Genomic DNA, 13,907 nt, shown 5'->3' with positions numbered 1-13,907 from the left:
TTATCAATCATCAAAATCCGCAAGAACTTGTTGCAAATCTACTTCGGTGGGATGATCTTCACCTTCATTTCCACTCTGTTGAGCAGAAGAATCAAGAGATGCAGCATAAAGACCACTACTACCACCGCCACTTTGATATAAATCAGCATCAATTTCACCTAATAAAATACACTTGTTATCATTATATTATAAACTAACAACATTCTAATAAATCATTAGAAACTAAATAAACTATACTCACACAATAAGTCATCCACATTACTAGGAAGATCAGGCTCTTTCTCTACAACCTCTTCAGTCACCCAAAAGTCAACTTGACTGATGCTTTCATAATCAATTGGATCATATTGTGTCTTTTGCTTTCTTTTTTTCTTTTTCCCTCCTAAAAAGTTAAATACAATATATGAAGATTTAATAATTTACAAATTTGTTATGATAAAGATTACAAATGAAACAATATGATAATTCATGAAACATATATTACCTGGATTTAAGATGCAAATTATAGGTAACATAAACAATGTCATTCAGTCTATCATGCTCCAATTTATTTCTTCTTTTTGTATGAATCTGGTAAAAAGACTCCAACAACTGAAATTAATAACACCCACAACACAATGAAATTAAAAACAGCCACAACACAATGAAAATTAACAGCATAAAAATTAATCATGTTCTTAACCTAAAGCAGGAGCCAAACACAATGAAAATTAACAGCATGTTCTTAACCACAACACAAGACCATATCTGCCTACAGCATTCAGCCATTCAACACAACACAATTATGCCTACAGCATTCAGCCATTCAAGTATTCAACACAACACAATTCTGCCTACTGCATTCAACCATTCAACAATATTGCAAAACAGAACCATACATTCTAACAAATTAACAAATACAAAGCATTTAGCCATTCAACAAATTAACAAATACAAAGCAGCAAAACACAAAAACATCAACATTAGGTGTTTTGGAATCAGAACCATACATTCTAACATAGAAGATGAAACAGAGGAGTCACTCACCTGGGTGCTGACGAAGCGAAGACCAGCGAAGATGAAGCGAGAGGCCAACGAAGACAAAGCGGCGGTGCTGAGGACCAGGCGACGGTGGTGGCGCTGACGACCTGAGGACCGCGTGTAAACTTATTTTAGCGGAAGCATTAATTAGGATCTTAAAAGTTATGATTTTCATACCTGGATTGGTTGCCATAACAAGTCCTGATTACGGTAGAGTTGAACTTTAAGACTGATTTTGTTGAGTTTTAGTTATGGTAGAGTTGATCTCCAACACTGGTTTCTCTCCCCTTCCTTTCCTACAGACGTTCATCAGGATGGCAGTTTCACGCTCTTTTCAGTGAGTGGAAACTGTAAAACATCGTGTGTGTTGAGGCAGAGAGAGGACCATTTTTATATGTGTTATAATCTTTAAATCTAATGCGTCCATCAAACATTAGCATTAACAGATGAGATTAAGCCATTAATGATTTATAAATAATTACAATTAGACCACAATAGAAGTTTAAATTACAATAAACTTCCAACATTCTCCCACTTGGCCTAAGTGTAATCATATTCTCACACATTACATAATTGCTTTAATATGGTAAAATACTTTGTGTGAGTTATGGCAGTCATGCATTTAATATGAAACACATTTCTTTCCATATACTACAACCACTATCATCTTACTACACAAGCTATATAAATAACACAATTTTATATCGGTCCCATAAAGTTTCTAGATCATTATGTTATAACTCATACAATAATATTACTTTAACTAGAAACAACAAACTATCAATGTTCAGAAAACACATAAATAAACATAGTGAGCTCAGAGTGTTAGCATCATTCAGAAGAACCAAGACCCATTCTATGTACATGTTCCTTAAATGTCTTTGGTTGCAATCCTTTAGTCAATGGATCAGCAATCATAAGTTCTGTTCTAACATGTTCTATGGACACTCTTTGTTTTCGAACTTCCTCCTTAACGCCAAAGTACTTTATTTCCATATGCTTAGCACCTTTAGAATATCTATCATTTTTTGAGAAAAATACTACCGCAGAATTATCACAATAAATTTTCAATGGCCTAGCAATTGAGTCAACAATGCCAAGTCCTGAAATGAAATTTCGCAGCCATAAAGCTTGATTTGTAGCTTCAAAACATGCTACAAATTCTGCCTCCATAGTAGATGTTGCTACAACGCTTTGTTTGGAACTTTTCCATGATATGGCAGCTTCTCCAAATAAGAATAAGTAGCCAAATGTAGACTTTCTTGTGTCAGCACATCCACCAAAATCTGAATCTGAGTAACCAATTACTTCTAATTGGCTAGACCTTTTGTACATGAGCATATAATTCTTTGTACCTTGAAGATATCTTAAAACCTTCTTTGCAGCTTTCCAATGATCCATTCCAGGATTACTTTGATACCTTCCAAGCATTCCTACTGCAAAGCTAATGTCCGGTCTTGTGCAAGTTTGCACATACATAAGACTTCCCACTACATAACTATATGGAATTCCTTCCATTCGCTTCCGTTCTATGTCATTTTTTGGGCATTGCATAAGACTAAATTTGTCCCCTTTTTGAATTGGTGCAATTCCTGCGGAACACTTTTCCATGTTGAACCTCTCTAGAACTTTATTTATATAGGCCTTCTGAGACAATCCTAACAATCCTTGTGATTTATCACGAAAAATTTCAATTCCTATCACATAGGATGCCTCTCCCATATCTTTCATTTCAAAGTTTCTAGAAAGATATTCTTTAGTCTCACGCAACATTCCCAAATTATTTGTTGCAAGCAAAATATCATCAACATATAAGACTAGAAAAATAAACTTACTCCCACTGACCTTTCGGTATATGCATACATCAACAACATTTTCTTCAAAACCGAAAGAAAGAATGGTATTATTAAACTTAATATACCATTGTCGTGAGGCTTGTTTTAGTCCATATATTGATTTCTTAAGTTTACACACCATACGACCTTTTCCTTCAGTTGGAAAACCTTCAGGTTGATCCATATAAACTTCTTCATCAAGATTATCATTCAGAAAGGCAGTTTTTACATCTATTTGATGTAACTCTAAGTCATAATGAGCCACAAGTGCCATAATGATACGCAATGAATCTTTCTTAGAAACAGGTGAAAATGTTTCTTTATAATCAATACCATTCTTTTGAGTAAATCCTTTAGCAACAAGTCTAGCTTTATATCGTTCAACATTGCCCTTTGAGTCTCGCTTAACTTTGAAGACCCATTTACAACCAATACATTTAGCACCTTCTGGCAATGCAACAATATCCCAAACTTTGTTATCTTCCATGGATTTTAACTCTTCTTTCATGGCATCAATCCATTTTTCTGAATCATCACTATTTATGGCTTGTGTAAATGAAACTGGATCTTTAGATATTCCAATATCTTCTTCTTGTAAATAAGTCTCATAATAGCTTGGAATAGCTGACTTTCTTTCCCTTTGAGATCTCCTCAATGGTATTTCTTGAGACTCATTTCTTTCTGATATTTGTGAGTTAGTTTCTTCATTGGGAGCATTATCATGCAAATCTTGTTCATCACTATTAATGTGTTCAACAATAGTTGGAACAAATCCTTGAGTAGGTGTGGATAAAGGAACACTAACATGTATAGGAACATTAACTTTAATTTCCTTTATTTCTACATTTTGATGATTTTCACTCCCACTAACTTCACCATTTTCAAAGAATTTTGCATTACCAATTTCTACAATTCTTGGACTATGGTTTGGACAATAAAAATATACCCTTTAGACTTCTCTGGATAGCCAATAAAATAGCCACTCACTGTTCGAGAATCTAATTTCTTTTCTTGTGGATTAAATATTCTTGCTTCTGCTGGGCAACCCCAAACATGTAAATGCCGTAAACTGGGTTTCCTATTAGTCCATAACTCAAAAGGAGTTTTTGGAACAGCTTTACTAGGAATTCTATTTAGCAAATACATGGCAGTCTTTAATGCATACATCCACAAGAATTTGGGTAAAGAAGAATTGCTCATCATACTTCTAACCATATCCATTAACGTTCGATTACGCCTTTCTGCCACACCATTTTGTTGTGGTGTGTATGGCATTGTATATTGTGCACATATGCCATGTCTTTCTAGAAGTTTTGCAAATGGACCTGGACATTGTCCTGTTTCATTATGTTTTCCATAATATTCACCACCTCTATCTGACCTAACAACTTTTATCTTTTTGTCTAATTGCCTTTCAACTTCTTTAATATAAATCTCAATAGCATCAACTGCTTGAGACTTTTCTTTAAGCAAATAGACATATCCATAACGTGAAAAGTCATCAATAAAAGTGATGAAATATTTTTCTCCACCAATAGATGGAGCATCAAAAGGTCCGCATACATCAGTGTGTCTAATTTCAAGAAGCTCACTACTTCTTGTGGCACCTTTCTTATTTTGTTTGGTTTGTTTTCCCTTAATACAATCCACACATAAACCAAGATCAGTAAAATTTAGATTTTGTAAAATCTCATTCTTTACTAATCTTTCTATTCTTTCCTTGGATATGTGACCCAAGCGTTTATGCCACAAGAATGCAGAACTTTCTCTAGGCGTATTTGGCCTAGCTACATTATTCTGGTACTCAATAAGCAAGAATTCAGAAAATTGATCAAGAAGTTTTAATCTATACAAGCCATCAATTAAAACACCATAACCAACAATATTAGAATTTTTAAATAAATTAAAACAACCATGTCCACCATTAAAAGAAAAACCACAATTGTCTAACTTTGAAACAGAAATTAAATTCCTAGACATTGAAGGTACATAAAGAGTCTTAGGTAAATCTAAATGAAAGCTTGTATCCAACACCAAACGATAAGTTCCTATTCCTTCAATTGGCGCTTTCACACGGTTTCCCATGTAGAGGAACATCTTACTTTGGCTTGTGGTTTGGATCGTAAGGAATCCCTGCATTACATTAGATACATGAGTTGTAGCACCAGAATCAAGCCACCAAGAATTATGAGGAATATCAATTAAATTTGATTCATAAGTACATACATATGTTTCAAATATACCTTTCTTTTCGAACCATGCCTTACATTTAGGACAATCCTTTTGGAAATGTCCTTCCTTCTTACAGAAATGACACTGTTTTGTATTGGCATGTCCTTTCTTCTTAAAATTCTTGGGCTTTGTCTTTAATTTCTTTTCTGATTTGCCAGCTCCTTGAACCAAGTTGACAGAATGACCACCATAATTCTTAAGTCTATTTTCTTCCTGTATGAGCTTTCCAATTAATTCATTAACGTCCCATTTTTCCTTCATGACATTATAATTAATTTGAAAAGCTCCATACTCAAAAGGTAATGAGTTCAGAATGAATTGCATCATAAAGGAGTCATCAACTGTCATACCCAGTGACTTTAATTTTGCAGCAATATTAGTCATCTCAATAGTATGCTCTTGCATGCTCTTAGACCCATCAAACTTCATGGCCGTGAGCTGTGACATTAATGTACTAGCAAGTGACTTATCAGCAGAACGGAAGCGGTCTTCCACAAACGCAAGATATTCTTTAGCACTTTCTGTTTGTGGAAGGGTAGTCTTAATATTGCTTACAGTAGTCATTCGCATAAACATAAGGCTTAATCTGTTAGAACGTTCCCATGTCTTAAGTGCATACTTTTCATCCTCATCATTGTCATCAGTGACAATGGGTTTCTCTTCTAAAAGTGACAAGTCAAGATCCAAAAGACCTAAATGGAACTTCACTTGTTCACTCCATTCAGAAAAGTTTAAGCCATTAAACATGGTAACAGATGAAGCTTGCGAATGAATTGAAATACCTGTCATTTAATCATACAATGCTCATATTAATTTTAATTTTATCATCTATTCAGATTACAGAACATAACAAGCATATTACAGTTCACCTTTGAGTAAAATTCTATAATATACTAACACATTAACATACAAATAAATGCCATATTTATCATACTTGAAGATTAAAATTCTCTGCCAAATACATATACCATCTTTGGACAATACATATATCTGACCCAAGAATAATAATTTTTTCTCGTTCAAGTCTATTAATAATAGAAGAGATTTCCTTTGGGTAAATCTAATTCTAAAATTAATTAACACATTATTAAATATACTGGCATTTTACGTTATAACTTGGTCACTTTGGTGTACACAAGCAGTAAATAATCTAAATAAATTTAATGCTATAAATAAAATATTTATAGACTTTTCATAAATTTAGAGTACATTACGTACTCAAAATAATTTCATAATTGTCATCAATACTACACTTAAACTCAAGATTAAATTCATACATGAGTATAATTTATGATCAAATTAAAATATTCAGAAGAAAACATATAGAACATATACAACTACAAATATGCAGTTTTGATGGCATGAAATTTGAAACCCACTTAATTAAAATCCAATTATAAATAATTAATCAGAAACATGCAACACCAACACCGTGGATATCATAATTAGATCAGAGAAAATCACATACTTTCAAAACACAAGCTCTGATACCACATGTAAACTTATTTTAGCGGAAGCATTAATTAGGATCTTAAAAGTTATGATTTTCATACCTGGATTGGTTGCCATAACAAGTCCTGATTACGGTAGAGTTGAACTTTAAGACTGATTTTGTTGAGTTTTAGTTACGATAGAGTTGATCTCCAACACTGGTTTCTCTCCCCTTCCTTTCCTTCAGACGTTCATCAGGATGGCAGTTTCACGCTCTTTTCAGTGAGTGGAAACTGTAAAACGTCGTGTGTGTTGAGGCAGAGAGAGGACCATTTTTATATGTGTTATAATCTTTAAATCTAATGCGTCCATCAAACATTAGCATTAATGGATGAGATTAAGCCATTAATGATTTATAAATAATTACAATTAGGCCACAATAGAAGTTTAAATTACAATAAACTTCCAACACCGCGGGGACGATAGAGGGCTACTGGGCTGGGAATGCTTCAGAGGGCTAGGGTTCAGTGGTTCACCGTTCACGTGTGGAGTGAGACTGAGATGAATGAATGGGGGAAGAGACCAGGCGACGGCGATGGCGCTGACGACCTGAGAACCCCGGCGACGACGGTGGCTACTGGGCTGGGATTTGGGATTGCTAGGGTTCACCGTTAGTGAGAGTGTGAGACTGAGATGAATGAATGGGGGAAGAAAGGGGGGTGGTTCTTGAGTGGTAACCGGGTCGGGTTTCATTTATTATTTTTTTTAAACAATTAAAAACGGCGTCGTTTTACTGTTTTAGAAGACCGGTCTGGCCCAATCGGCCGGTTTTCAGCCGCTTCATCGGTTTTCTCGTGGTTTTCTCTCCAGCGGTTATTAAAGGAGGACCGGACCGTTTGCATCGCCGATTTGCGGTTAAACTGGTCGAACCGATCGGTTCGGTCCGCTTTTTAGAACCTTGGTTAAAACTATAGTACAATGAATCAGGGTTTATAATTTCTGAAAACCGGATTGGACCGGCCGGTTCGACTGGTCTAATTATGAACCGGCCGGTTTTTGGCTGGTTGAACCGGACAGGGAACCGACCGGTTTAAAACGGCGTCGTTTTTGCTAAATTTGCTTACTTTCACTCTTGGTTCTGAAGCTCCTTCGTTTCTTTCTCCCTTTCTCCCTTCCTCCCTTTCTTTCATTCACAGAAGCTCAGCCAAAAAACCCTAGCACTGTAAGCCTACACCACCGCCGCCGCAAGGAGTGGCATACTGCCGCCGTCCGTCCGTCTATCTAGCTTCCCTCGTGCTCCAAGTCTTCAACCCCCCGTTTGCTGTCACCGATCGCAGCTGCTTCCTCGAGCTCGGCGTCCGTCGTCTTTGTCTGCTCAGCCGCGCTTCCGCCGCCGTTGGTTGCCGTTAACGTTCGCGTCTTCGTTCAGCCGTCGTCTTCGTTTCTTCGCCGTTCAAGTTTGCTCGGGGTTCGCCGTTCGCGTTCACTCGCCGTTCACCGTTCGGGTTCGCGTTCGTCTGGAAGCCACGTTGCCCTGCTTCAAACTCTGCGACCAACCCGCGCGCTCCACCTAGCCGTCGAAGTGATCTCTTTTGTCGCCGCTGTGAGTTCCCTAAACCCACCACCAGACAATACACTCAAACAACACCAATACTCTGCTTCAAACTCTGCAACTTCTTATTTCTATTACAATAAGTAACTATTTGATTTGGCAGTGGTTTAGATTTTTTTTATAGACTGAATTAAAAGTATACAATAGTTATGTTCTCTTCTCTATCACATTGATACTAAGTTTTGAATTCTCTTATTTAGTTTCAAGTTTACCGCACTCAACATGTTTGATGAAATGCTTTAACCATATTTCGGGTTGGTTTTGTCATTTCTAGCTTTTAGAAACTTAGTAAGTTGATTGCATGTGAAATTAGAATAATTGGATCTTAGTAATTAGGAAATTTTAGCTGCACAAATAGCATCTTTGTAGAAAACATATTAGCATGATGATTCCACTTGCATTAGTGTTCTTCTGGTAAATTTTAACTGTTAGTGTGAACTTGTTAATTTGCTAATTGTTCTTGTGTTGTTGTTCTGTTGTTCTTCTGTTATTTTTATTTTTTTTTTGTTGTGATTTTCTCTTCTTGAACTTTTTAAGTTGATAATTTGCTAAATTGTTGGGCTGCTGTTGTTTTAATTTGCTAAATTGTTAGGTTTCTGTGATTTAATTTGTTGGATTTTCTATTTAGGTCTTGTTCTTGTTTATTTGCTAAATTGTTGTTGTGTATTTATTGTTGTCTTTGAGATTCTTGCTGGATATTGGTGATCATTGATTTATTATGTGCTTCATGTTTTCATTGTTTTCTTCTTCTGAAGGAAAAAAAATTCCGTTTTCATTGTTTTGTTGATTGTTTGTTTTTGTTTCAGAAATTAATTTTCTGTGATCAATGCTCAAACTCTAAATGCTGTTCTGTTGGTTTTGCAGTGTTTGTTTTGTTTCAGAAATCAATTTTTTGTTATCAATGCTCAAACTCTGAATGTTGTTCTTCTGTTTTTGTTTTGTTTCATAAATCAATATTTTGTGATCAATGCTCAAACTCTGAATGTTGTTCTTCTGTTTTTGTTGTTTCAGAAATCAATTTTTTGTGATTAATGCTCATACTCTGAATGTTGTTCTGTTTTGTTTTAAGGCTGTGTTTAGAAGAGGTGATTGATTTCTGAGTGTTGTTTTGTTTTTGTTTTAAAGCTGTGTGTTGTGTTCAATTTTCATTTTGTTGGAAATTCTGAGGTATATAAGAATTAAGAAGGAAGACTATTTTAACGGTATTATTCTATTGATTCTGGTATGCTACAAGCTTGAACATAGAATTGAAGAGAGAAACCCTTTATTATTTTATCATTGGCCTATTTTTGGCATTGCATATCATTGTAGTTTGTTTATTCATAGAACTAGTTTTTATGATCCCCTTTTGAAGTAAAAAAATGCAGTAGAAGAGTGTTTAGAACCAGTAGCTTTATTCATTGAATTTTTATAGAATCAGGTGTTTATTATAAAACGGTTTTTCTGGTTGAACTAGTTGAACCAATAAACTAGTGAACCAATAACTAGAGCAGTTCGATGACCGGTCCGGTTTTCTGAACCTTGGTTTATATACATAAAATGATAAAATGACCCCGACAAACCCATTTCGTACCGCTTCGTTAAAAGCACTTGTGCACTCGAGAGAGTGATCCCTTTCTAGTTTCTGCCCTTTCAGACAGTCTCACTCCACTTCCTGTTTTGACGTGCCCATTTATGGCGACGGAGAAGTCACAAGTCTACCACGAAAGGCAGAGGCTTCAGTTTTGTCTATTGCACTCTCTCAACTCCCTCTTTCAGGTGCTCCTCTAAACCCTACTCTCTCAATTTTATTAATTTATTCATAATTTAGGTTTGCAAATCCATTTTACGAATTTATAGTAGAGCTTTACTGTTCAAGTTAATCTGAGCTTCGCTAGTTTAGGTGAATTCTAGAGATTGATAACTGTGAGTTCAATCATTGAATCTTCAGTTTCAACCCAATCTGATTCATATCGATCACTTGAAATTGATAGATTGGTTGTTCTTTCAATAAAAATGTGATTTTTATTTCAACTCATTATTCATAGTTGTTTTTGTTTTCCCTTAATCTTTTATATAATAATCAGCAAAAGGATGCTTTTAGTAGAGCAAGCTTGAATGCAATTTCTGAAAGGCTTGCACTTGATGGTTCCAATAGTGGAACAACAACATGGACACCACTTTCTGTGCTTTTCAAGCCCCATCACAATTCACTTACTGGAAACTATGACATAAATGTTCTGATTGGTGCATTGGAAGAGAAAGGAAAGAGTGTCGTGTGGCATGACCGTCGAAACACCGCATCCTCCATTGATCTTGACGTACCTGAAGATATCTTGATGGGGATTGTGATCAATGTCTCAGTGAGAAGGTTTGCAGGGATTTGGAAAAGTAGGCACTGGATTGCTTTGAGGAAGATTGATGGGGTTTGGTACAACTTGGACAGTGACCTTGCTGCCCCTCAACGTTTTCGAGACGCACAAGAAGTAAGGGAGTTCTTGGATTTTACCATTGGTCATGGTGGGGAGGTTTTGCTTGTCATGAATGGAAAACAGTCTTGACACTTTTTAGAATTTTTCTTTTTTTCTTAATTTTTTAAAAATGTGTTCTTGTTAGTTGAGTTGAATTTTTGTGTATATCCATGTATAGTACAAGATTTATGCAATTTTGAGAGAATGGAGCTTATACTTGGACCTGTGATGTCTCCTTGTGTCTTTGTTTTGTGTATAACAGTAGAATACTGATTTTGAAGGATGTTAATAATGTGAAATAATGTGCTCTGTATGTGGTTCACTTATGAAATCCATGCTTCATTTGGATCTGTAAAGCATCCTTTGAACTGTTAGGGTTGGGTACTGCATGCCCTGAATTTTGATTCTTGATTGACTTATAGAATATAAGGTATTGACTGATTAATTATGTTTTGTTATATATAAAATGTATTTTCGTTATGACTTTGTATCTTACAATACAATTCACAAACCAATTGCTGTAACCTGTAGGATACGGATTCAAATTCAAGAAACAGTCAAACTCTGCTGGCAGAAATAAGGTTTCGTTTACTAGATAGGAGTTTAAGTACTGACTTAACTGCTTAAGCCCTTAACCATTGTGTACATCAGCATTAGGTAGAGATTATAATGGAAACTGACTATAAACATTTGTTGGAATGGTTTTCTGAATGATACATGAATCGTTCTTTGCAGTTTCAGTATTATGTGCTAAGGATTTTCGGTAATGTTGTAGCTTTGTGGTTGTGGAGACCACTTAAAATGTTGTTCTTACAAAACATACCATGCACATTTTATTATTTGATTAATTTTATCCTCTTAGGAAGATCTTAACAGCTACATATGCTGCAATATGTATATGTGACTCCAATCCATCCTTGCGGATACAACCCGTAAAATAAGAGAAATGACTTGTGTAAACAGCTTGAATCGGCCGCACTGTGTAGACACTCGTGAGATGTGTTAGAAGTAATCATAGTTTTAAAAACTGAACCGAATTGGAATCGAAGGGCAAGTTGGTTTGGTTCTTAAGCAAAACCGCCTTGTTCCAAAAGGAAATAAAAGTTTGGAAGTTGGTGAGTTGAACTGAATCGAGAATAGACCTTTTTTAGTTAAGTCGTTTCAGTAAAAAAAAAAAAGAAGGGGGGAGACCTTTTTTAGTTAAGTCGTTTCAGTAAAAAAAAAAAGAAAGGGGGGGGGGGGGGATGTTAGGAAACCAACAAAATATGAGCAATTCTTTGTTATTGTTGCTTCATTGCCATTTTTTGAACGATTCTGATCCCTCTCTCGTTCCAAACTGTTGTTGAGTTTTTTGAAGTTAATGTTGTGTTGGTTTAGATATTTAGCCGTTAATTAGTTATTGTTGTTGCATGTTGGATTTACCTTGTTGCTGCTCCTGTAATAAATTTACTAAATTGTAATGGTTAATATCGTGATTGTGAATAGAATAAATTGTTAATTTATTTAATTTTGTTGTTGTGCTATCTGTTTGTATATTTGTATGGGATTTTGAGATTCTAGTTGGTGTTTTTTTTTTGAAAGCAAAGAGTTAAACACAACATGGTGGGCCAACAGAAATTATAAAGAAAACAAAAAATAACAATATAATCTGCAGTTATTTCCGGCATTGCCATCAATAATCATAAGAGTCAATACCTTTCCATTTTTTGTAACTTATAACCGTTCTATTGATAATTGCCATCAATAATCATAAGAGTCAATACCTTTCCATTTTTTGTAACTTATAACCGTTCTATTGATAACATCTTCTATCTCTGAGTGCTTGTTCTTGAATATCCTATTATTTCTTTTAAACCAAATATTTTAAATAACAGCAAAGAAACTAATCAACTATTGGTTTCACTTTTCTTTCTCTCCACCAAACTAACAACCAAGGAACATGTGAAATATATTTTCAACCTCTTTTTTACATAGTACACAGACAGTATCATTATGACCAACAACATCTAGTCGACACAATCTTTCTTTAGTGTTAACCCGTCCAACCAAGACAAACCAAGCAAATAATTCTACTCTCGGTGGGACAATGCCTCTCCATATAGTGCTAGTGAAACTATAACTTGTTATATTCTTCAGAAGTAGTTCTGTCTGCATAACCTGCACAAAAGAGTTAGTAGAATAAACGCCTCTTTTTTTTTTTTTTTTTAATTTAATCAAATTTCCATACAACTCGATCCTTTCTCTCAAAAGATAACGTGACCGACTGTAAGGTTCCATGGAGTTGGTTAAGTAGCCCCAACTCCCATTGGAACAACTTTCTTCTGCATTGGAAGTTCCATATTCATTCTAACGCAATCCAGAATCTACAATACCTTATAAAGGAACCTCTTTGGTTTGAAACTGTGAAAAGTTTTGGAAAAGTATATTTCAAACCCCCGCTTTGTAACCATATGTCCTCCTAAAAACACACCTTTCTTCCATTTCCTATCCCCCATTTGCAAGCCTCGAATCAATTTCTCCCTTACATGTGGGTTTATAATCTGTAATTGATAAATATCTTTCTATGGATCTCCCATTTAGGTACAGGCTGACTAGCAAGCATCACTAAAGGATTCAAGTCATTACACAAACACACAATCTTTTTTCATAACGGACAATCTTTTTTAAAAACTACCACTACCACTTAAACAAGAGACCTGTATTTCGAACCACTGCATTTCTAGCTCTCAATCCACCTAGTTTTTTCGGAGCCTGCACTAGTTTCCATTTTATTAATGGCATCCCATTTTTTTCATCCTCCTTGCTCCACAAGAATCTCCTTTATAGTGAAATCAACTTCTCCGCCACAGACTTAGGCATCTTATAGTTGCCACCTTGATTGTACCCTTGGTTGGGGCGGTCATAGAAGTTATGTGTGACTGCCACGGTGTTGTCTTCCTCCTGGAGTTGCGAACATTCATCAGTATAGTGGCTATAATCAGCACAGATTCTGCAAACTCTCTGTGGGACTAACTGTTGGTTTTGCTGTGCTGGAGAAGGTTGAGCTTGCTGAACTTGTTGTTGATTCAATTGCATCTGCTTCAGCAAGTTGGTCATTTCACAGATACTCTGAGTTAAAGCAGCAGTCTCTCTGCTAGAGGATACTTCTGCAACGGCTTTTGAACGGCCTTGTTTCTGCCTGTGATTCCTAGTAGATTCAGCTAAGTCGCTGATCAATTGCCATGCCTCATCAGTGGTCTTGTACTTTTTCATAGACCCATTGCTAGCACTTTCCAATGTGGTCTTATCTTGGGGCCTCATTCCCTGTGTGACATAACCGAGTAACAC

General features: G+C 35.7%; 1 protein-coding gene across 4 annotated transcripts; it reads left to right on the top strand.

The window, feature by feature from the left end:
• The first annotated feature begins 7,640 nt into the window (after window positions 1-7,640).
• Window positions 7,641-10,936, top strand: LOC112764784 (josephin-like protein). 4 transcript variants are annotated; one of them, XM_025810556.3, is made up of 3 exons: window positions 7,641-8,121; window positions 9,767-9,888; window positions 10,197-10,936. In XM_025810556.3, exons 2-3 carry the CDS (start codon window positions 9,805-9,807, stop codon window positions 10,668-10,670), a joined length of 558 nt encoding a protein of 185 aa, XP_025666341.1. In that variant the 5' UTR covers window positions 7,641-8,121; window positions 9,767-9,804; the 3' UTR covers window positions 10,671-10,936. The 4 variants fall into 4 exon arrangements, with proteins under 4 accessions (XP_025666341.1, XP_025666343.1, XP_025666344.1 ...); XM_025810558.3 differs by having other exon boundaries at window positions 7,653-8,121; window positions 9,752-9,888; XM_025810559.3 differs by having other exon boundaries at window positions 7,661-8,121; window positions 9,771-9,888.
• The last annotated feature ends 2,971 nt before the right edge of the window (window positions 10,937-13,907 follow it).

This window comes from Arachis hypogaea, chromosome 17 (assembly GCF_003086295.3).
Source record: "Arachis hypogaea cultivar Tifrunner chromosome 17, arahy.Tifrunner.gnm2.J5K5, whole genome shotgun sequence".
Classification (NCBI taxonomy): Eukaryota; Viridiplantae; Streptophyta; class Magnoliopsida; order Fabales; family Fabaceae; genus Arachis; species Arachis hypogaea.
The sequence above is the reverse complement of the archived record's forward strand: the minus strand, read 5'-3'. Positions and strand labels throughout refer to the sequence as shown.

Coding starts and splice junctions, on each gene's coding strand:
- LOC112764784 (XM_025810556.3), top strand. CDS start 9,805: ATGGCGACGGAGAAGTCACAAGTCTACCACGAAAGGCAGAGGCTTCAG. Junction 9,889..10,196: donor CTCTCAACTCCCTCTTTCAG/GTGCTCCTCTAA, acceptor TATAATAATCAG/CAAAAGGATGCTTTTAGTAG.